The sequence below is a fragment of the Halichoerus grypus genome, chromosome 2 (genome assembly GCF_964656455.1).
Source record: "Halichoerus grypus chromosome 2, mHalGry1.hap1.1, whole genome shotgun sequence".
Taxonomy (NCBI): Eukaryota; Metazoa; Chordata; class Mammalia; order Carnivora; family Phocidae; genus Halichoerus; species Halichoerus grypus.
This window is the reverse complement of record NC_135713.1, coordinates 188,568,694-188,591,954: the sequence shown is the minus strand read 5'-3', so window position 1 is coordinate 188,591,954 and position 23,261 is coordinate 188,568,694. Positions and strand designations below refer to the sequence as shown.

The following is a 23,261-nucleotide window of genomic DNA, read 5'->3' as shown; positions in this document are numbered from 1 at the left end:
CCCAAAGACTTTAAATATGTCCGCATGACTGCCTTGCTCCCGTGTGCTTATACCATCAGAACCAGGGTTGCCAACTTCATTAAATTTTAATTTCAGATAAATAACAAATTTTTAATGTAAGTATGCCCCATGCATACTCAGACAAACTTATACTAAAGATTTATTTGTTCATCTGAAATCAAATTTTAACTTGGCACCTGTATATTTATTTGCTAAATCTGGCAACTCTAATTCAGAAGGAAGTCCCAAACCAACCCACTGTCAGAAGCCAAGACCAGCCTTAATCAGCCAAAACCCAACTGACCTGCAGACATGTGACCAAGAAATAAATACTTGTTATTCTATATGCTGAGAGTTTTTGGTTGCTTGTTATGCATTACAGCTGACTAAATCAACCATGGTGGCAACAAGAAACTAGCTTGCACGTAATTCTAGCCACATTATCTCAGAGAATTACTTAGTCTGCACCTGCACACTAAAAATCAACTAATATTGTAAAGGAGCCAAGAAAGAATCTTGGGGTGAAGAGATTTAGAGAATGAATTTAATATAATTCACATCCATGATATCTTCCATGATATCACTGAAGCAAAAATAAACTAATCCCCTTTTGAAAACAATAAAAAGCCACTCCCCTTAAGCTCAAGGTAGTAACTTTAGGACATTTGATTGGTGGTTTGCAAGCTCCTGGTCCTTTCTTTCATTTAATGCTCACAGAAAGTAAGTGGGGTTAATGGAACAGGATTCTTTTCTTTTCCCCCTCAAATCCAAAGGAAAAGTACATCACTACTTCATAAATAAGAAGTAAATTTATGGAACTCATCACAAAGGGTAAGGTATGGGGTGAAGTATAATTAAAAAACAGTAAAAGGAATTAGATAAGCGCATTATCTCATAGTGCCACAATGTGTTACCAGAGGGAATCAGACTACACTTTGAACATCCCGGAACAAGCAAACCCCACACACCCACCCACCAATAAGCCAAGATCTGTTGATCGCTTCTCAGAGAGAAACCTCTGCACTGGTGCACAGATCTGACCCAGCAAACAAGTCCTGGGGCCCTTTTGGATTATCTCTCACTGGGACAAGACACTTCCCTACCTCTTTTCCATTATCACTTTTAATGATGCTTACTTAAAGACTTAATATAAAAATGGGGGGAATACTTGCAATGTTCTCTCTGTCTGAAGACTATGGTCTACCGAATAAACATAAACCTCATAGTAGAGGCTGCTTACTGAGGACGGAGGAGACCTAGACCCCATCGTGTGACTGTGGTGAACCCACATGACCTCTCTTGTAAGATGAGGGGATAGGCCTATATGTTCTCTACAGCCCCTTCCCAGAATCTACACATGCAATGATTAATCCTGAATAAATTACAAAGATAAAAATTGCAACAGATCCTTGATGAAAATTTTACAGTAAAGGTAGAAGTTGAGTTTGGTCGAGAAGAGGAGGGCATTCCAGGTAAATGGGGCAGAACAGCCCAGGACCTACTGGGGAAGAGTGACTAAACCAGGATGGCAGGGTCCAGGATACCATGTAGTCCCTCCTCATCTGAAAACCACAAACCTGCCTCTCGGTGAGTCATGGAAGGAGACATCTAGGAAGCAGATAGATGTCTACTGGCTGGCACAAGAGTGTTGCTATTAACCTGTTACTGTTAGAGGCACGGGTGTAAATAAGGGAAGTCACTGTTTGGGTGGTAATTATGTGAGTCTTTGAAGTCCAGCAATAAAATGCTGACTTCAAGGCTAAAGGGCAGAATGATTAGATGCTATTCTAGTTTAGAAAACATACTCTTTTCTCTTGTATGAGTTAGGAATATTTCAAAGGAAAATTCATCAGAATTGAATCTAATGTCTACATTTGGTAAGAATAAACAATATGGAAAACAAAGGAATGTTTGTGGTTGGGTGCATGGATGTGTATAAGGTGAAGATTCAAAAAACATCATTTACTCAATGCTAAATCCTCACTAATTGGCCAGAAGATTAAGAAATAATCATGTGTCCTGGTGGTCATCAGCAGCTGGCCAGGGTATATAAAGGCCCCAGAGCCCGACAAAGACATTCACACCTGACAACACCCAAATCCTCTCACCAGTCCAACCCAAACCAACCCCGCACATCACCATGTCCGACTCCTGCTGCGGCTCCACCTGCTCCTCCCCGGGCTGTGGGGGAGGCTACTGCCAGCCCTGCTGCTGCCGTGACCCCTGCTGCTGCCGCCCCGTGTCCTGCCAGACCACCGTGTGCCGCCCCGTGACCTGCACCTGCCGCTGCACGCGCCCCATCTGTGAGCCCTGCCACCGCCCTGTCTGCTGTGACCCCTGCTCCCTGCAGGAGGGCTGCTGCCGCCCCATCAGCTGCTGCCCCACGTCCTGCACGGCCGTGGTCTGCCGCCCCTGCTGCTGGGCCTCCACCTGCTGCCAGCCCATCTCTGTGCAGGCGCCCTGCTGCCGCCCCCCCTGCTGCCAGCCTGCCCCCTGCCGCACCACCTGCAGGACTTCCCCCTGCTGCTGAGACCCCACCACCCCCACAGAGCAACACACTGGAGCCTAAGCACCCATTCTGCATTTCAAGAAAGTAGAAAGAAAAATAGATGTTTTTCATAACGTGACAATAGTCATTTTTACATCCTACCATTTGGATACACAAGCAGATGTCCATCACCACCCTCAGCCAAATTCCTACGTCTCCATCAACAGAAGACACCATGGATGGTAAATCTCTCTTCAAAGGTCCTCAAAATGGACTTTGCAAACCCATCCTGAACTCTGAGGGCTGCTCAAACCCTCCCTGCCATCTTTTGTAATGTGCTGCTCACTTGTTTTCAATAAACTCATTTTTCCTGTAAACTTCCCTGCTTTCTGATTCATTCAGTAGTGCATGTTTATTAGTGTACACAGATGATCAGACAAGGAATAGGAAGAAGGAAGACAAGACAGAGAAGGTGAGGAAGACAGGAGAGGAAAGGGAGAGGTGCTAGGAATCCTGATATGCATCTTAGAAGGTGGTACAGGATGGCCAGGCTAGTCCTCAGACTGCTTACGTGGGTAGGAAATCTGTGCACATGGGGTCCTCCAGGGTCTGTCCTTTGCCCACATGTCCAGGTTCATGTCTCAACACCCCCCACTAAGTTTCACTGCAAGTAACACTAAACTCACAGTAACTGGCACATGCCATGCAGTTCCATATGTCTTTGCTTCTGTCATATTCTTTCATTTGCCTGGAATATTTTTTTCCACCTACCCCTTCCCTCCACTTTCTTCACCTACCTAACACTGAGTCATTTCAAAGATTCAGCTCAGCCTTCTGTAGTAGTCCTGTCCTAACCCCTCCATCACATATACACACCCACACACGGACATGTGTGTACATGGATGCACATGCATGCACACACACACACAGAGCAGGTTAGGTGCCCCTAACATGTGCCAATAGTATCCTATGCTTACTTCCTTCCCCATATGGCATAATATTGAGATGATCTATTTCTCTGTCTCCAATGAAGGGGCCACAATTTATTTATTCTGGCTTTCAGTACTGAGCTCAATGTTTAGAATATGGTTGGTACTTGATCTCTATTTGTTGAATCAAACAAAATGAGAAGGTAATTGTCTTCATGACAAGAATTCTAAAAGGTAGATATTCTACTTTAAGCAGAATCTTCAGCATCAGTATAACTTAACTTCTCTGACCCTCAGGTTTCCTCATGGGCCAAATGGGAAAGTTAATCCTCATAAATGTAGGTTGCTGGGAAAGTTAAATGACCTTATGTATGTAAAGTGCCTGGCACACAGTATTCACCCAGTACCATCCACTGATTTCCTTGTTGCACATTTGAACATCACTGTATTAAATGGGCTCAAAAGATATGCTATTTATTACGTATTATGTCACTGAGAGTGGGAGAAGATTGAGGAGAAGGATTTTTGTTTTTTCAAGATAGTTCACATCCAGTGGCAGAAACAGATTTCCTAATGTAACAAAGCATATTCCTAAGATTTCCTAAGTATAAGAAAACAGGGCAAAAAAAAAATTCATCATCAGATTGAGGCTGTCTCAGAATGAAAATGCTCTTTAAAAGTTGATCAGCTAATCCATAGGAAAGAGCCCTAGATTACAAGCTTTAAGAATAAGGGTTTAGCATCAGGAGCAAGGAGAGCTGGGGATAATACATGCATCTGATGGACTTTTCCTTCTACCCTGAACCACCCAAAGGAATTAAACAACTCAGACTGTAAGAAACTCTGAAAGATTACTTGGGTTAGTCTTCCCTGGCTTTAGGCAAATGGTATTTCTTAGGCTGAAAACAAAAATTTTTTTAAGTAAGCTCCACACCCAGCATGGAGCCCAACACGGGGCTTGAACTCATGACCCTGAGATCAAGTCACGTAACTGAGCCACCCAGGTGCCCCTAGGCAGAAAAGATATTTGTTAAATTCCAGAAAAAAAATCCCACCCACTCCCTGATCACCTAGAGTTTTTCCCATCTAAAACATTCTCTTTTCAATGAATGATATCCATTTCTTTTGTCTTCCACGTTGTAGAGATTTCATGATAAACCTGGCCTATGAAGAACAGCAGGGACAGATGACTCTTCCCCTTCTATAGCTGAGGAAACATGCTGGCAGAGGGACAGGTATCAGCTCTAAGCCACACAACTGCTAGGTGACGGAGGAAGAATCTGAATCCCTCTTTGTCATCCCTACCCTCCTCCTGCCCTTTCTCCCTCACTCTTTCCCATCTCCATCTCTGACTCTTATGATTGGAGGGTATTTCAAAGATCATTTTGGAGAACAGGGAATGCATATTCTGTTTTCAGAATTTAAAAACATTCCAAACATCCAGTGGCCAGTTCCTAACAAAACACAACTCATGAAACTATGTAGAAGAGGGCATGGTTCACCATCAGAAAAAGTCACCAGCATTGCATACTTTTTCAGTCCAACCACAAAAATCCCACAATTTCTCACCACCATGGTTAACATTTACTTGTTCCCACTCCGGTAATTATGTTCTTGCAGAACATCTGGAATTCAAATAATAGGACTAAAAAAGCCCACATGGTAAAGACTGGGGACAATCTCTTGTCCAACAAGCTTAGGTTTATTTATGTGCTTCAGCAAAGGAGACTACACAGCATAGGACCGGGGCATCCCACCCAACAAAGTTTTTTTTATAGAATTTTGAAGAATGGTAGAGTTTACGTAAAATTACACGAAATGGTGTCTTAACGGGCTCAAAGCAAAATGGGTTTGTGCAAAAGAATTAACATCAGGACTGGGCTGTGACAGGACTTAGGTCCTCTTTCTTGAAAACTATAGAATTAAGATAAATGAGGAATGTTGTACCTAAAAACCTCTTATCGGAAACTCTGCCTTTGGGTTGGATATTGAGGCTGCTTCTCTGTGTTAAGATGACTAAGATCCTGTCCCAGAAATAGTGGGATCTTCCATTCTTACCAATGTGTCTTAAAACAGCAAAGTTTCTGACAGTCTATGATTTAAGGACACAGAATTTCTTAGTATTCTGTCCTTTTTGTTACTTAACAAATGCAGTGAGTTTACAGACATCTTTCTATTCTTACTATTTGAATTGCTGTATATATTCTAGGACAAATAAACAATACACTAAACCATAAATCAAGCAAGTTCCCATTTTACTTCACTAGATGGGATAGAAGTTTTGATAACTAGGACTACCTGTTCACTAGTCTGAAGTAACTCAGAGCTGGAAAAGACTAGGGGTCATTCATCGGTGTTTAGAGTCAACAGAAGACCACAGTGTTGTCAACACTTTGCCATCCTTTTATCTGCATGACTTTAGAGAAATCATTTTACAAATCAGGACACTCAAAAACTGTGAAGGACTATGATGGGTCACAAACTCAAAGGCCTTCAAGGACCAGGATTATGGCAGACCAACAAATGTATAAAACATTATCTATCAAATGAAACACTTTGTGGAGACAAATTTGGTCTGAGAGTCATCAGCAAGCCTTGGACAATGTCATCCTTAACCTACCTTCCAACTATAAATTTATTTTCTATACTCCCACTTTCCTTAGCTGTGGCTTAAAAAGACAAAGCTATTTTATCAGTCGTCAGTACATGTGGTTCCCCCTGTTTTTGCCAAGCCAATTTCACACTTCAAAGGAATCAAACCCTTGGCCAATGAACCAAACCATCTACAACAGAAAGATAACTGGTTCCTTTATAAATATTTTCAATATGTTTTGAAGAACTCAATACAAGTGCTTATGGTCACACTTGGAAAGAAAGAGCAATCCCAATTTCAATTCTATTTCTAAGACCATAGTCAGGAAGGGTCATTCAAAATGCATAATATGAATAAAGTCCTCACTTAGTTTGACCTTGTTTTCCCATGAAAAGTCTTCTCCTTTCATTGCTTTATCTGCCTTTGTCTTGCCATCCCAACATGTGTCATTATTGTGTGATAAGAAACTACTTAGAACTTCCTTTTCTTCCTTTCCCTCTCCACTCCCAAATAGCATGGTGACATTTACACAGTAAGAGTCCCAGAAGTATCTCTGATTTATAGGCCAACTGGAGTCACTCCAGTGCCTCTGGTGATTACTTCCTTAAAAATGAGGTAAAGCACTATTCTGTTTTCCAGAAGCATTAGGCCATTCTTCCCATAGCAGAATCAGTCCATGTCTCCTTCCATGAGTCATTTTGGTTTTTTCAGAAATTCTTGCTTCATCTCAATGTCAATCAGAAACCAGGCCTGTGACCTCATGAAACTTACAGTCTCACACTTAGTCATGGGTGGTGAATAAGATAAACAAGAGGAAAGTATGATGGTGGCAACACTGGCTTCTTCAAACTTTCAACTTGTCATGTGACATGGTCTGGAAGGATTGGTTATTCCAGGAGTAATTTTTTGGATGATATAAATCATCAAGTATTCATTTCAATGAGGAAGAAAGCAGACAGGCAGAAAGGAAAGCATCTTTCCATGATGTTGGAATCTCTGCCTCAGTAACTGAATCCACCAATCTAGAGGTCGATAGGCAACCACAACTCCAGGAAATGACCTGTGACCTGGGGGTCAGCAGTAGCCGGCCAGGGTATATAAAGGCCCCAGAGCCCGACAAAGACATTCACACCTGACAACACCCAAATCCTCTCACCAGTCCAACCCAAACCAACCCCACACATCACCATGTCCGGCTCCTGCTGCGGCTCCACCTGCTCCTCCCCGGGCTGTGGGGGAGGCTACTGCCAGCCCTGCTGCTGCCGTGACCCCTGCTGCTGCCGCCCCGTGTCCTGCCAGACCACCGTGTGCCGCCCCGTGACCTGCACCTGCCGCTGCACGCGCCCCATCTGTGAGCCCTGCCACCGCCCTGTCTGCTGTGACCCCTGCTCCCTGCAGGAGGGCTGCTGCCGCCCCATCAGCTGCTGCCCCACGTCCTGCACGGCCGTGGTCTGCCGCCCCTGCTGCTGGGCCTCCACCTGCTGCCAGCCCATCTCTGTGCAGGCGCCCTGCTGCCGCCCCCCCTGCTGCCAGCCTGCCCCCTGCCGCACCACCTGCAGGACCTCCCCCTGCTGCTGAACAGCCCATTGAGAAACATTCCAGGTGTTCAGAAACATGCAAAAACTCTTCCCACCCCAAGGGATCTGATGAGAGATATCTCCTTTGCAACCTACATGCTCTTCAACAACTAACTCAACAGTAGCTGTCTATTCATTTTCCCACATAATTACCCAGTTAATCCTGGCCCTCTTTGACAATCTTTAGAAACATCCCAACTTTCATCATTTGAATTCCTGGCTTGAAAAAATGAGTGAACAAAGATCAAAGTTCCTCTTCAATGGAGCTCTATCACACTGACTCATTATCACATCTCTACTATTACAAGACAGGATATTTTTCCAGGGTATCATTATATTTATGATCGGGTTTCACATGGTAAAATAATAAAAATTTTATTTCTGGGAAGCAAATGTGTTTCTGTTTATTAATCTTCAAAAGCTTATTTTTAGCTTATGGTATGGTATGCAGAATCAGAAAAAAAACAAAGAAAGAAGGATTTTTCAAGGGCCATTTTTTTAAGTGTTAGGAACAATTCAGGTGCCAGGTCTGTAGTTTTAATAGCAGTTCAAATAATGTAGAACATCTCATGTGAGGCACCTTCAGAGTTCAAGCCACAGGTTTTGTGGATGCTGAAGAAATGGAGAGACTACAGCAGGTTTCTCTAATTGTGAACTTGACCCATGAATCATCCCCACACATGTGATAAGGGGGAGGAAGCCTAAGTTAGAGCTGCATTTATACCCTGATTTAGAAAACTGTGCAGTGATTAATATAATTGGTACCTGGGAATCCCAAACCACTGAAGGCCTAGGCTGGAAGAATCACTATCCCATCTTTCCCATGGCTCCCCTCCAGCACCACTATGGCCAATTCTGATTCTAATAGAGTGAGTGCTGCTGGGAAAAGAAGATATGCAGCTGGAACCATTCTGATTTAGACCTCCAAAGGATTTTACCATTAAAACAATGTCAATGTAGTTGAAATAGTAAAACAGTAATCCACGCTGGATATGCTTTTGTTGTTGTGAAACACTTTTAGGCTGGTCAGGAAACCAACCACTATTGTTTTCCTGAGAAATATGCATTGAGTTTCCAACATATGATCTAAAAGAGTTTTTTTGAATGTGTTGCTTGTCTGCTTGGGCATATCTACTGGCCCAGAGAGAGGAGACAGGCCAGGTAAGATTTGTGAAGGGCTGGAACTTGACACTTTATTCATTGCTGGATTCCCACTGATCTGCGCCATATTTGGCACATAGGATATAATAATTTGTTGAATGAGGAAATGGATAAGTTCTACAGGGTTGGAAGAGAGAAAAACATCTCCATCCCTCACGGATTCTCTCCTCATGCTGGACATGTGCATTCCTACAATAAAATAAATAAGCCACCTCATGAAGGAAAGTATTTTTCTTGAAATATGGTAAAAACTTCTCAACAAGAAGTCCATTACAGTCAAAACATTTACATGCACAATGGAGTTTTCTCTTTAGTAAGGGTTTAATGGTTTACTGGTAGATAGGCTCACAAGTCCAGTTACTTTTACATGTTCTTGAACACCATTTAAAAAATTCTCTAACTACACGATTTTCCCCTCTCAGAGTTTTCCTTGTTAGCCTTCTAGAGAATTCCTTGTCTTACAGTATTTTCTCAGACGCAGAATTCTTTGTGTACTCCCAAGCTTATCATTATTATTGGATTGTGTCTGTTTCCGCAGTAACTCCATGCCATGGCCAACCACAGTGGTTGGTGTGGATCTGGATAAGCCTGCAAGAGACTATGCAAGCAGAATGATCAAAAAGGAGGCTTGCACCACAGCCTTCAACCACAGATCTAGAACAGACTTAGTTGTAAAGCAAAAAGTCAAAACCAAGCAAATCCAAAGGCAGAGTCTACAAAATGGCTGAGTGAAATGATTTTCCTACAGTCCCAAACAACTGAGAATCACAATTGGCTCTGTAAGCAGGAATATGCTCAAGCATAGTGCATGGGGAGACATTGGAACAAGACACAGGGTATGACAAGGCAAGCCTGGAGACCACCTTTGGCTGGAATCACACTACCTGGGGGCTCTGTTATGCTGGCAGACTGCAACCTTCATCTAGATGGTGGTATAGGGGCTAAGGGCAGGCTGCTCCAAAATGGGCCACTTTGGCATGAACATTTTTCTGAGTTAAAAGCAATCAAAAGCCAGCAGATTCAGGAAATGCTCTTTACCTACCCCTCAACTACCTGCATCTACCAGGAAGAAACCTATTAACAAGATTCCTCTTTATCTAAGACACTTATCTGCATAATAGGGCAACCTTTGTTTTCCAAACATCTCCTCTCACCTTCCTGCTAATGGTCTTTCTCCCCTTTGTATCCTCAGGCCCCTATCCTTCGCCTTAGCTCCTATAAGTATCATGTTGCCTCACTGTCTTTGGAATTTCCATGGCCCTGTGGATTCCCCATAAGTATGCTATTAAATTTTATTTTCTCCAGTTAATCTGTCTCATGTCATTTTGTTTCTTAGTCCAGCTAGAAGGACTTTAAAGGGTAAATTCTTCCTTCTCAAAAGTGGCTTTGTTCATAGTGCCCCATAACCACTTAGTTATGTCCAACTTTGATGCTATCTCCTTAGAGTATGCTTTGGAATTTTTAGAAAGCTATGTGGGAGATAATTCTTTGAATTCCTGAGGATATTGGAAAGACAGAGTCCTTTCAAATAACTCTAAAAATTAGCCATTTCATAAATACCAACTATTTTATAAATAAATTCACTGTTAAAATTCCTACATAAAACAGACATTCCTTAATGACAGGGAATATGGTAACCACATTTCATTCTTCAGCTCCTTGGGCTTACAAATAAAGTTCCCACAGATGTTTCTGCAGTAAGTCCTGGATCCAACCTAGTAGGTGTATGACCTTAGGCAAGTCACTTCTCTGGTTCCTTATGTGTAAAATGAGGAATACAATACCTCCTCACAGGATTTTATGAGAATAAATTAATACATTTATTTCTTTTAGCACAATATTTAGAATATAGTTGTTAGAATTAAATGATATTAGCTATCATGAAGATTAAAAAATGAAATTCTCCATGGTTTGGAAAGCTACAACTATGGAAAATAATGAGCACATACCTAAGACCAAAAAAAAAAAAAAAGCCAAACTCACAGTAACAGAGAGTAGAAGAGGGGGGTTACCAGAGGCTGAGTTTATATTCTACATTCTGTACATAAGGAACCAGATCAGTGACTTGCCTAAAGTCATACACCCATGACACCCAAGCGTTGGAGCCAATACTTGTGGGATTGGGGGAGGGAGATAATTAAGAAAAAAAAAAGTGCAGTAGTGGTTACCAGGGGTTGGGGAGAGGGGTTCAATGGGGAGTTAGTAGTTTAATGGGCATAGAATTTCAGTTTTGCAAGATGAAAAGAGTTCTACGGGTGCCTGTGTGGCTCAGTCAGTTGAGCATCTAATTCTTGATTTCAGCTCAGGTCACGATCTCAGGGTCAGGAGATCGAGCCCCACATCAGGCTCTGCATTCAGCACAAAGTTGGCCTGGGATTCTCTCTTTCCCTCTGCCCACCCACCCATCCCCTCTCTCTAAATAAAATCTTTTTTTAAAAAAAGAGTTCTAGAGATGGATGATGCTGATGGTTCACAACAATATGAATGTACATCATACCACTAAATTGTACACTTAAAAATGGTTAAGGTAGTTTACCAAAATAAAAAAATTGGGGGAAAAAACCCCACTGATGATAAAATGATAAGATGCATACCTGTAGCTCCAAAAAATACACAGTAAAACTTCTTTTACTGACAGACCATGACTTTTAAAATAGTCCCTTATTATTTTCCTGAACTTCTCTTGTCCAGGAAGCATGACAGCTACACTGTGCTATCAAAACATCAACTGACAAAAACATCACTGAATTATAAAGATAATTGGAAACTTTGAAGTTAGGGTCATTAAGTTCATATTTGAACCATAAATAGCAAAATATAATGGGTCTTCATTAAATAAGGAAAGCAAATGGTCTTTCATGAGTACCTGAGCATCTAAAAAAAAAAACATGTCTAGGGAACTTGCTAACGTATCAGTGCCATTTCAGAAAGAATAAACATGAACAAGGAAATGACTTGTGTCCTGGTGGTCAGCAGCAGCCGGCCAGGGTATATAAAGGCCCCAGAGCCCGACAAAGACATTCACACCTGACAACACCCAAATCCTCTCACCAGTCCAACCCAAACCAACCCCACACATCACCATGTCCGACTCCTGCTGCGGCTCCACCTGCTCCTCCCCGGGCTGTGGGGGAGGCTACTGCCAGCCCTGCTGCTGCCGTGACCCCTGCTGCTGCCGCCCCGTGTCCTGCCAGACCACCGTGTGCCGCCCCGTGACCTGCACCTGCCGCTGCACGCGCCCCATCTGTGAGCCCTGCCACCGCCCTGTCTGCTGTGACCCCTGCTCCCTGCAGGAGGGCTGCTGCCGCCCCATCAGCTGCTGCCCCACGTCCTGCACGGCCGTGGTCTGCCGCCCCTGCTGCTGGGCCTCCACCTGCTGCCAGCCCATCTCTGTGCAGGCGCCCTGCTGCCGCCCCCCCTGCTGCCAGCCTGCCCCCTGCCGCACCACCTGCAGGACCTCCCCCTGCTGCTGAGAAGTACATCATCACTGATGGTCCCCAGTAGATGGTGGCGTCCATCCATCCTGCTCTTCATGACAGAACAGCATGCCTTTTCTGAGAAGCCCGTTTCACATCTCTTCAGTCTAGCTCGGAATAGGCCTGGAGCCCCCCTTTCAGACTGACTACTGATGAAGAGTACCCTGTCCTCTCAGGACCCCCGTCTAACTCCTCAATCATGTCTTCTGTTTTCTAATAAACTTAGTATTTCCAGCATAGAAATCATGGTCTTTGTGATACTTTCTTTCAGCAGGTTCTGTCTCTCTGTTTTGTCAGGAGACATTCAAAGCAAGAGGCAGAATAATCCTCTCCAATTGTTCTCTAAAATACCCTAAGTCTGGGTAGTTTCCTTATTATCCTTGTAAGGGGAATTTATAAGGCACAGTAACCAAGTGAGAAAGGCGGGCACGGCTAAATCTTCATCACACATACAGAGTCAGGTGTGCTAACAATCCAGACGTGTCAAAAATCTGAGAAATGTCCTTTAAGAACACCCGGTAAGGAGGCTGCATCTAGGCTGATACTTACAACCCTGGGATGAGGGTTCATTCACTGACCTGACACCTGTTAGCACAGCTTAGAAAACCTGGTATGTTAGAGGTGGAAAGAACCTTAGGCAACATCTGGCCAAACACGTTTGTGAAGCTGAAGAGCAATGAGTAATGAAAGATTAAATAAGTTTCTTACTAATATAATTATAATCACTGATGTTCAGAGAAGACCCAGGAGAGGGGCGCCTGGGTGGCTCAGTCAGTTAAGCAGCTGCCTTCGGCTCAGGTCATGATCCTGGGGTCCTGGGATCAAGCCCCACATCGGGCTCCCTGCTCAGCAGAGAGCCTGCTTCTCCCTCTCCCTCTGCCTGCCACTCTGCCTACTTGTGCTCTCTATCTCTCTGTCAAATAAATAAATAAATAAATAATCTTAAAAAAAAAAAAAAAAGAAAAGACCCAGGAGACCGTAAGGCCCCTGACAGTAAGCCCTTAAGTCAAACACTTCCTCTCAGTATGGTAGGAGACATGTTCTTCTGCCCAGAGGAACTCTTTGGTCTTTTGTGGCCAAGGAAAACTGTGGCTTCGGCTAATTCCTTTCTATGTGTTACAGATCTGGTAGTTATTTTGAATGTTATTCACAGTGTCAACTCTTGTGGGTACTGAATTGACACTGGCTCTCAAGGGCTGCCCATCTTTTTGCTCAGGAATTGGGCAATAATGGCATTTTCTAAGCAAATTAATCACTGTCAGTCTACACATTGTTTGTTGAACATCTACTATGAGTAAGACACTGAGTTGACCACCCTGAGGAAATATGAACAAATAAAGAGGGCTCTTGCTTCAAAGAGGTTATAATGTATTTAGGGAGATGAGGTATAAATAAGAAAAAAGTCAAATAGTACATAATGTAAGCAATATAAATATAAAAGAAATGCCACAAGTAGTTAAAAATAGTTGAAGATTGTAAATCTACTAGGAAACATGATGCAATTGTCTTGTCATATATTTAAGTTACAAATAAATAAGCTGTAAAATATTCACTATTTTGTGAGGAAAAATGTATTGTTTGTTTATGTGTGTTTATGCCTAAAAATTATCTAAAACATTATGCAACAAAATCTAAGAGTAATTGGGGATAATATTCAGTTTCTTCTTTATATTTTTCTTAATTACATAATTTTAAAATGAACATATATTTTCTTTTTAATGGAATGTACTGTCTAAAACCTGTATCTATTTTGGGAAAAATATTTAAACCTTTCTCATGATTATGCCCTGCTCTTAAAAACCTATCAGAGTCTAAATGGATTTAAAACAGATAATTAGCAGCTATTTGTACTCGTAAGAAGTATTTTATTATATATAGAGGAGAATACCACTTATGGTGGACTTTCTGATATCTTTAAACTCTGATTAAATTATTAAACACGGATTTGTATTTTAACTCTTCAGGATCATCTCAACTGCATAAAATAAGGTGGCAATTTGATATGTCCCAATTAAGAATTTTTTTTTTTTTTTTAAGATTTTATTTATTTATTTGACAGAGAAAGACACAGCGAGAGAGGGAACACAAACAGGGGGAGTGGGAGAGGGAGAAGCAGGCTTCCCGCCGAGCAGGGAGCCTGATGTGGGACTCGATCCAGGGACTCCAGGATCATGACCTGAGCTGAAGGCAGTGGCTTAACCAACTGAGCCACCCAGGCGCCCCCCAATTAAGAATTTTTAAAAATTGTTAGCAGTTTCAAATAACAGGTATAATTATTTTCGTCCATTTGAATAGACAATTGAGAATTAAGAACACAAGACAATATTTTCCATGTTAAAATTTGTTCATGATGTGAAAAAGTGTTCAATATCGCTCGGCATCAGGGAAATCCAAATCAAAACCTCAATGAGATACCACCTCACACCAGTCAGAATGGCTAAAATTAACAAGTCAGGAAATGACAGATGTTGGCGGGGATGCGGAGAAAGGGGAGCCCTCCTACGCTGTTGGTGGGAATGCAAGCTGGTGCAGCCACTCTGGAAAACAGTATGGAGGTTCCTCAAAAAGTTGAAAATAGAGCTACCATATGATCCAGCAATTGCACTACTGGGTATTTACCCCAAAGATACAAAAGTAGGGACCCGAAAGGCTACGTGCACCCCGATGTTTATAGCAGCAATGTCCACAATAGCCAAACTGTGGAAAGAGCCAAGATGTCCATCAACAGATGAATGGATAAAGAAGAGGTGGTATATATATACAATGGAATATTATGCAGCCATCAAAAGGAATGAGATCTTGCCATTTGCAACGACGTGGATGGAACTGGAGGGTATTATGCTGAGCGAAATAAGTCAAACAGAGAAAGACATGTATCATATGACCTCACTGATATGAGGAATTCTTAATCTCAGGAAACAAACTGAGGGTTGCTGGAGTGGGGGGTGGGGTGGGAGGGATGGGGTGACTGGGTGATGGACACTGAGGAGGGTATGTGTTCTGGTAAGCGCTGTGAATTGTGCAAGACTGTTGAATCTCAGATCTGTACCTCTGAAACAAATAATGCAATATATGTTAAGAAAGAAAAAAAGAAGAAGAATGTAGCAGGAGGGGAAGAATGAAGGGGGGGAAATCGGAGGGGGAGAAGAACCATGAGAGACGATGGACTCTGAAAAACAAACTGAGGGTTCTAGAGGGGAGGGGGTTGGGAGGATGGGTTAGCCTGGTGATGGGTATTGAGGAGGGCACGTTCAGCATGGAGCACTGGGTGTTATGCACAAACAATGAATCATGGAACACTATATCTAAAACTAATGATGTAATGTATGGGGATTAACATAACAATAAAAAAATTTAAAAAAAAAATTTGTTCATGATGTTATTGTTGAATGTTAGCATTAAATAAAGACCTAGCATTAGTAATACAAAATATGTTGCCCCTCACCACCAGGAGTCTGTCTAAATCAGTTTTAAGGCTTTTTTTAACAGACGTTTTTCTGAGACCTCACTTTGTGTTGCATGGACTGTGGGGTTCTCAGTATGGTTCAGGTCACTATCCACAATTCTGACACATATTCTTCTTGTAGGTTCTACAACAATAACCTAACTCCCCTTTCCAAAAAATTGGTGTTAAAAAGATGGAGCTCTATATCTTCCTTCCAGGCATTTTTATTTTATTTCATGCTATTAATGAAACTCTCCAATGGATAATCTTATTTACTATATATTCTGTGGTAACTTAGCAAAGAGCTGGCCATTTGTCATATCAAATATGTTCATCTTTATTCTAAATTCAAAACTTAGAGTTTATAAGGCACCCACAGAAAATGACTTTTAAAAATATATTTATTTTGTCAATTATGCCTCAGTAAAGCTGACAAAAAATGAAATCCCACACGAAAAAAATATATATATATATATATATATTTAGTAAACACAAAACAGTTGCTAAGTGCCAGGTACTGTTCTTAGTGCTTGACAAATAATAGCTTATTTAATGTCACAACAACCTGGGTGTGTCCTATCATCAGCCCTCATGGCCCAAGCACACACAGCCAGTAAGTGGTCAAGTTTTCAGTGAAGGTTATCTAGTTTTAGGATAAGTGGCATTAAAAAATGCTGTGTGGCTTGCCACCAATGTCAAATCACAGAGTTCTGTGGCATAAATTACTGAAATATGACCCATATTTTCTCTGCCTGGAGATGAAGTTGCTTTTTTTTTTTAATTTTATTTATTTGTCAGAGGGAGAGAGAGCACAAGCACGGGACGCGGCAGGCAGAGGGAGAAGCAGGCCCCCTGCTGAGCAAGGAGCCCAATGCGGGACTCAATCCCAGGACCCTGGGATCATGACCTGAGCCGAAAGCAGATGCTTAACTGACTGAGCCACCCAGGCGTCCCTGGAGATGAAGTTTAAATATGGGTTAGGGATGAGCATCTTAGACTGAGTAATACTAGAACTGCTTACTGAGAGACTCATGGACCCTCTTTGTGGATCTTTACAAGGGGGAAAAAAATCTCTTTGGAATGATTTTGGATCAAAAGTGTTTAGAGTAATTAGTCTTGTTAACTTAAGGTTTTATGTATCTTCCAAAGAGGCCCCCTTTGCATAAAATGTGATCATCATGAAAATCCCCAACAACATGAAAAATTATGAGACAATGTGCCTTGAAAAGAGCTAAGCACAAGCAACAAAAGCAAAAATCAGTAAGTGGGACTACATTAAACTAAAAAGCTTCTGCACAGCAAAAGAAACAATGCACAAAATGAAAAGGTAATCTACCAAATGGGAGAAAACTTTTGCAAACCAAATATATATCTGATAAGGGGTTAATATCCGGAATATATAAGGAACTCCTACAACTCAATAGCAAAAACAAACAAAAAGCAAAGCAAACAAAAAAATTTGAAAAATGGGCAGAATATTACTCAGCCATGAGAAAGGATGAATACCCACCATTTGCATTGACATGGATGGAACTGGAGGGGATTATGCTAAGTGAAATAAGTCAAGCAGAGAAAGACAATTATCATATGGTTTCACTCATATGTGGAACATAAGGAATAGCATGGAGGACCATAGGGGAAGGAAGGGAAAAATGAAGAGGGGAGAAATCAGAGGGGGAGACGAACCATGAGAGACTCTGGACTCCGGGGAAAAAAAAAACTGAGGATTTCAGAGGGGAGGTGGGTGGGGGGATGGGTTAGCCCAGTGATGGGTATTAAGGAAGGCACATGTTGTGATGAGCACTGGGTGTTATAAACAACTAATGAATCATTGAACACTACACCAAACTGTTGGCTAACCGAACATAATAAAAAAAACAAAAGGAAAAGAAAAAGGGCCAGAGGACCTGAATAGACGTTTTCCCAAAGAAGACATACAGAGACCAACACGGTGTCCAATATCAGTAATTATCAGGGAAATGCAAATCAAAACCACAATGAGATATCACCTCACACCTGTTAGAATGACTAGTATAACAAGATAAGATATAATAAATGCTAGTGAGGATGTGGAGAAAAGAGAACCTTCCTTGGTGCACTGTTGGTGAGAATATAGGCTGGTACAACTACTGTGGAAAATGGTATGGAGACTCCTCAAAAAATTAAAAATAGAACTACCATACGACCCAGGCAATCCCACTTCTGGGTATATATCTGAAGGAGACAAAAATCACAATCTCAAAGAGGTATCTGTACTCCCACGTTCATTACAGCATTATTCACAAGAGCCAAGGCACTGAAGCAATCTAAATGTCCAATGATAGATGAATGCATAAAGAAAATGAGATATATGCATACACACACACACATATGGCATATATATATGAATAACATATATATATGATGTGTGTGTATATTCCAAGAGAAGTCTTGGAATAACTGTGTTTTGTAAATACATAATGAAGTATTACTGAGCCATAAAAAAGAATGAAACCTCACCATTTGTAACAACATGGATGGACCTTGAGGGCACTATGCTAAGTGGAGTAAGTCAGAGAAAGGCAAATAATGTATGATCTCACATGTGGAATCAAAAACATCGAATTCAGAGAAACAGAGAGCAGAAAGGTGGTTGTCAGGGGGTGAGGGTAGGAGAAATAGGTAGATTTTGGTCAAATGATACAAACTTTCAGTTACAAGATGAATCCAGGGACCTAATGTACAGCATGGTGACCACAGTTAACAATACCATATTGTACATTTGAAAGTTGTTATGAGAGTAAAGTTTTAATCTCCTCACCATAAAAATAACAACAAAATCATAATTATGTAGGGTAGGGTGAAGGATGTGTTGACTAACTTTATAATGGTAAGCATTTTGCAATATACACATGCATCAAATCATCACAATGTACACTTTAAGCTTACAGAATTTTATATATCACTTTTGTCTCAATAAAGCTGGGAAAAAGAAAAAGAACAAAAAAGAGCAGAATACATGAGTTTTTAATCTTGGCTCTGGTTACTGCTTTGAAAAAAATCATGTGTGTCCATGGACAAGAGAAAGAACATGAAATGTGAGAGAGTCAAAGGTCTTCATTGATGAGACCACGCTTCATTCCTCCCTCTTCTGTTTCCCCAATTATGACTATATGTTCAGTCAGTTTACATTCCTTTTAAGTTTTGAAATTATGTTTAAAATTCCATGGGGATTTGAGGAGCTTTAGCTCCTGGGGCTTGAGGCACATTCTTTTGAATGATGGGAATGATCCTAAAGTGACCCCCCCAAATCCTATCTGGTAAATAATAAGAAGGGAAAAGCTGAAAAGTAATGAGACTTCTTCCCCCATGCAAATCTCCAAGAGCCTCTGACAACCCTTCCCAAGAAGCAGTGTCATCACAGAAGAGCTGTGCAGCCTCCTACATACCTCCTCTGATCAATGTATTGTCTATGTCTGCAGTGCTGGTTGAAAAACCTCCATCTTGTCACTTAGTCATAGTGCCCATGTCAAGTATATTAAGAAAAAATTTCCCGTTACACAATTCTTTATCATACACACAAGAAAGGCAAATATAAAAAATGTCATGTCTCAGAGATAAATATCAACATTCTGTGGCCAGAAGGACCATAGTTGCTCAAACTTGAGCTAGAGAAAAGAAAGGGGAAAAAATGAAACGTGGCTGTGGATATTTTATTCCAATACTTACCTGGTTTACCAAAATAACCTTTAGCTTTCCCATACAAGTTATCTGAGCTGCAGTCTTATTCAAGGTACATGCATTCTATTGTATCAAGTGATATGTCAATAAAGTTCCAAGGAGTCCACACCCAAGGATATGTCTAATACCTGTTTGATTCAGGGCATCTCCTGGGGGTCAAGTACAGGATCCAGTCACTGATCTAGAAACCCCTATATGTTTAATTTCTTTTAAAACTTGCAGTTCCTTTAGGACCATTTTCCCCAAGATTCATCGGTGCTATCTACCCAAAATAAATATCAAGAGCTGCTATCATCTCAAATGACTGTGAGTGCTTAGATTTTGATGATGAACAGCATGAATGTATCCATATTTAGGAATGCAACAAGAGTTCTTTAATGAGATCATGAGTATGTCACAAGCAATGCAATCATTAGTCAGAACAAAATTCTACTTAATTGGCCAAAAGATAAATGGTGTGGGCGGGTGGTCAGCAGCAGCTGGCTAGGGTATATAAAGGCCCCAGAGCCCGACAAAGACATTCACACCTGACAACACCCAAATCCTCTCACCAGTCCAACCCAAACCAACCCCGCACATCACCATGTCCGACTCCTGCTGCGGCTCCACCTGCTCCTCCCCGGGCTGTGGGGGAGGCTACTGCCAGCCCTGCTGCTGCCGTGACCCCTGCTGCTGCCGCCCCGTGTCCTGCCAGACCACCGTGTGCCGCCCCGTGACCTGCACCTGCCGCTGCACGCGCCCCATCTGTGAGCCCTGCCACCGCCCTGTCTGCTGTGACCCCTGCTCCCTGCAGGAGGGCTGCTGCCGCCCCATCAGCTGCTGCCCCACGTCCTGCACGGCCGTGGTCTGCCGCCCCTGCTGCTGGGCCTCCACCTGCTGCCAGCCCATCTCTGTGCAGGCGCCCTGCTGCCGCCCCCCCTGCTGCCAGCCTGCCCCCTGCCGCACCACCTGCAGGACCTCCCCCTGCTGCTGAGAAGTACACTGACTATCTAGAACAAGCAATCAACATTCTGAAAAAGTCATACTCCCACCTCTACCTAACAAACCTCCTGCCCTGAACCATCAAGACCCAAGTCAACCAGAGGATGAATGGAAATCCAGGCGCATCTATTAAGACTTGGGCTGTTCTCAAGTCTTTGTAACAGTATCAACTCCCTTCTTCCCACTGTAGATCTTAGGTCTTGTGGCATGCTTGTTTTCTAATAAACTTCTCTTCTTTGGCCTAGCAAATACACATTTGGTTTTACTTATTCATTCTAATTTTTTTCATTAAATTTAAATAAAACAAAATGTATTGATTGCCTACCATCTGCAAATCACAGGCTAGATGGTATACAATAGAAATTAAAATGGAGTTAAAAATGTTCCCCTAAGAAACTTCTAGGGAGATAAATGAAAGTCATAATAACACAACTAAAAATTAGAAAATGAAAAAAAGTACAAAGCATTTTGGTGTCAACAGAGAAATCACTATTGAATGGGGAGAAAGACTGAAAAGGGAGCTAGCATTTTATATGGGTTAAGATTTCGGCATGCAGATCTAAGGGAAGATGGCATTCTCAACACTGGTAATAGTATGCACAAAGGTATAGAGAGAGGGACTGTTCAGAGGATAGCTTGGCTGGGAACACTGGACATATGTAGAATAATAATGGAAGATAAATTTGAAAAATGTGTGTGCTTTGAATACTAACCAAAGGAGTATGCCCTTAATGCAATAAATACTAAGGAGCTGTTGAAAGCCTTGGGGCAAGTGAATAGAGAACAGGCACTGGGCATCAGGATGATTCTTATGGTAGCTGCTTATCAAAAAAGAAGGCCAAAGGCTAGACATAAAATGGCTATACAGAAACAAATCAAGAGGCCATTGTACTCGTCCAAGTGATACACAATAAGAACTGACCTAAGACGATAGCCATGGAATAAAGAAGACACAAAGAGTATGGCAGACATAGAAACCCAGAAGGTATGTTCCCTAATATGAATGTGGGAAATAAGAAACAAGAATTAAATGTGTTATTGCAGCTCTAGAGAAAACTCTTCTGGTCAGAAGACACTTAAAAGAATCTAAACATATTCATGTTTATTTACTGTGTGTTTAAAGTTACTACTCCATAGCATTTCTGTTCACTAATATTTCTATTCTTGAGCTATTATAAAGTATTTTTTTAATAGGAAGCAAAGCGTTTTAATAATTAATTGATCCTGGAAAACAGCATGGATAAAATAAAATGAATTGATGTAGGAGGGAGAGACAGAAGTTTTATACCCAGCTCTTCTGGCTGTGTGCTGTGTGAATAAAGCAAGTCACTAACCTCTCCAAAATGCAGCCAGTCCTGGACTCAGTAGTATTCTAACATCAACTGATGCCAAGAGGAAATTAAAAGCAGTCTGTACCACAACATCAGTGTTCCAACTTAAAACTATGAGGATGGATGGTAGTATATTTGACTCTTTTCCTTGATTCATCCCTCCTATCAGTACTCCAATGATTTGTATACTAGAGCAAGATACGAGACAGACAGATTGAATCTTGCTTTCTGCCCAACCCTTTAGTGCTCTGTGCATAATATATGATTTAGTAAACATTTACTACTTATAAAAACAATGATGTCAGTTTCTTTTTTTTTTTAATGATGTCAGTTTCTATAACTATACAATCAAATGTTTGGACAAGGTGATTTATTAATTTTTTGATCTCTGATATTTGATGATTCCTTCAACCACTTTTCAACTTCATACCTATAGTCATGGTTATCATACGACGTGAACATCTTTCTTGACAGTAGCATGAATCACATTCTAATGTAATTCTATCGCCGCACAAACCAATACTTCATAAAAAGCTGTGTGCTTCTATTCAAGATTGGAAGGAAAGAATAAACCAACCACAAGTAGCAATAATATGCTCTTTTGGTTACCACTTTTTTTTTTTTCATTTCCCCCCATGTAACCCTACACATTCTTCTTTTGACAACACATTCTTTCTTTTGACAACCACCAAAATTGTTTCAAATTTATTTTACTGAAATGTATATACAGCTTTCTGGCTGTGTACTCTGTAAATGGAGCAAATCACTTACCTCTCCAAATTATAGCCATTCCTAGATTCAACAGTATTCTAACATTGACTGATGCTGAGGGGAAATCAAAAGTGGTCCGTACCACACCAATCCCTTTACACTTATACCTTAAGTATAAGGTATATTTAATCTCTTTGCTCTTATACCTATTGAATGATATTTGATCACTCATTTCCTACACTGCCTTATATACATTGTAATCCAGAAAAAGCATCTCCTAACTCCTGCTTTTTCTTTTATTGATTCCCCTTCATAAATTCAATTGTCATGCTCTTTGGTCTAATATCATTTCACAGGACACATGGTGTAGTTACATAAAATGATAAACTGAAAATAAATCCCACCTTTAAGAAATACTGTCCAGATAACTCACATAGCAGTGATTTTTATCTTTCATAGAAAAATATAAATTACACTTAAAATTTTATGTGATATTTTCCTAATTACTGGCTACAAATTTTAGTCCTTCTTTTAAATTCATGCTAATAAAATATCCACAGTAAATTGGGATGGAACAGTTTTGTTCAACAGGTCTTCCTGAGTGATATTTTCTCAAGTCAATGTGTGAAGTTCAGGAGAGATCATGGAAATTGGAGAGATCCAATTTCTGGAAAAATCTATGAATTTCTATGAATGTGAAGTTTATCAGAGTTTCTATCTGGCTGATTGTAATAAAAAAATATAAACACAGTCTTACATAAAAGACAGTCAATTGTTAATAATTTTTTTCTGGAGACTTGAGTTTGGTGAATATGACCCTAAAATCACATCATCTTATGAGTGAGAGTC

General features: G+C 41.2%; 4 protein-coding genes across 4 annotated transcripts; all 4 read left to right on the top strand.

Annotated features, from left to right (window-relative positions):
- The first annotated feature begins 2,140 nt into the window (after nucleotides 1–2,140).
- Nucleotides 2,141–2,530, top strand: LOC118520479 (keratin-associated protein 2-3). Its single transcript, XM_036068540.2, has one exon. The coding sequence runs from the start codon at nucleotides 2,141–2,143 to the stop codon at nucleotides 2,528–2,530; it is 390 nt and encodes a 129-aa protein (XP_035924433.1).
- A 4,668-nt stretch (nucleotides 2,531–7,198) lies between these two features.
- Nucleotides 7,199–7,588, top strand: LOC118520471 (keratin-associated protein 2-3). The gene has a single exon (XM_036068533.2). The coding sequence runs from the start codon at nucleotides 7,199–7,201 to the stop codon at nucleotides 7,586–7,588; it is 390 nt and encodes a 129-aa protein (XP_035924426.2).
- Nucleotides 7,589–11,831: 4,243 nt separating this feature from the next.
- LOC118520472 (keratin-associated protein 2-3) lies at nucleotides 11,832–12,221 on the top strand. Its single transcript, XM_036068534.2, has one exon. The coding sequence runs from the start codon at nucleotides 11,832–11,834 to the stop codon at nucleotides 12,219–12,221; it is 390 nt and encodes a 129-aa protein (XP_035924427.1).
- Nucleotides 12,222–19,972: 7,751 nt separating this feature from the next.
- On the top strand, nucleotides 19,973–20,362 carry LOC118520473 (keratin-associated protein 2-3). Its single transcript, XM_078066376.1, has one exon. It carries the CDS (start codon nucleotides 19,973–19,975, stop codon nucleotides 20,360–20,362), a length of 390 nt encoding a protein of 129 aa, XP_077922502.1.
- The last annotated feature ends 2,899 nt before the right edge of the window (nucleotides 20,363–23,261 follow it).

What these genes read in the sequence shown, in the direction of transcription:
- LOC118520479 (XM_036068540.2), top strand. Translation starts at nt 2,141, where the DNA reads ATGTCCGACTCCTGCTGCGGCTCCACCTGCTCCTCCCCGGGCTGTGGG.
- LOC118520471 (XM_036068533.2), top strand. Translation starts at nt 7,199, where the DNA reads ATGTCCGGCTCCTGCTGCGGCTCCACCTGCTCCTCCCCGGGCTGTGGG.
- LOC118520472 (XM_036068534.2), top strand. Translation starts at nt 11,832, where the DNA reads ATGTCCGACTCCTGCTGCGGCTCCACCTGCTCCTCCCCGGGCTGTGGG.
- LOC118520473 (XM_078066376.1), top strand. Translation starts at nt 19,973, where the DNA reads ATGTCCGACTCCTGCTGCGGCTCCACCTGCTCCTCCCCGGGCTGTGGG.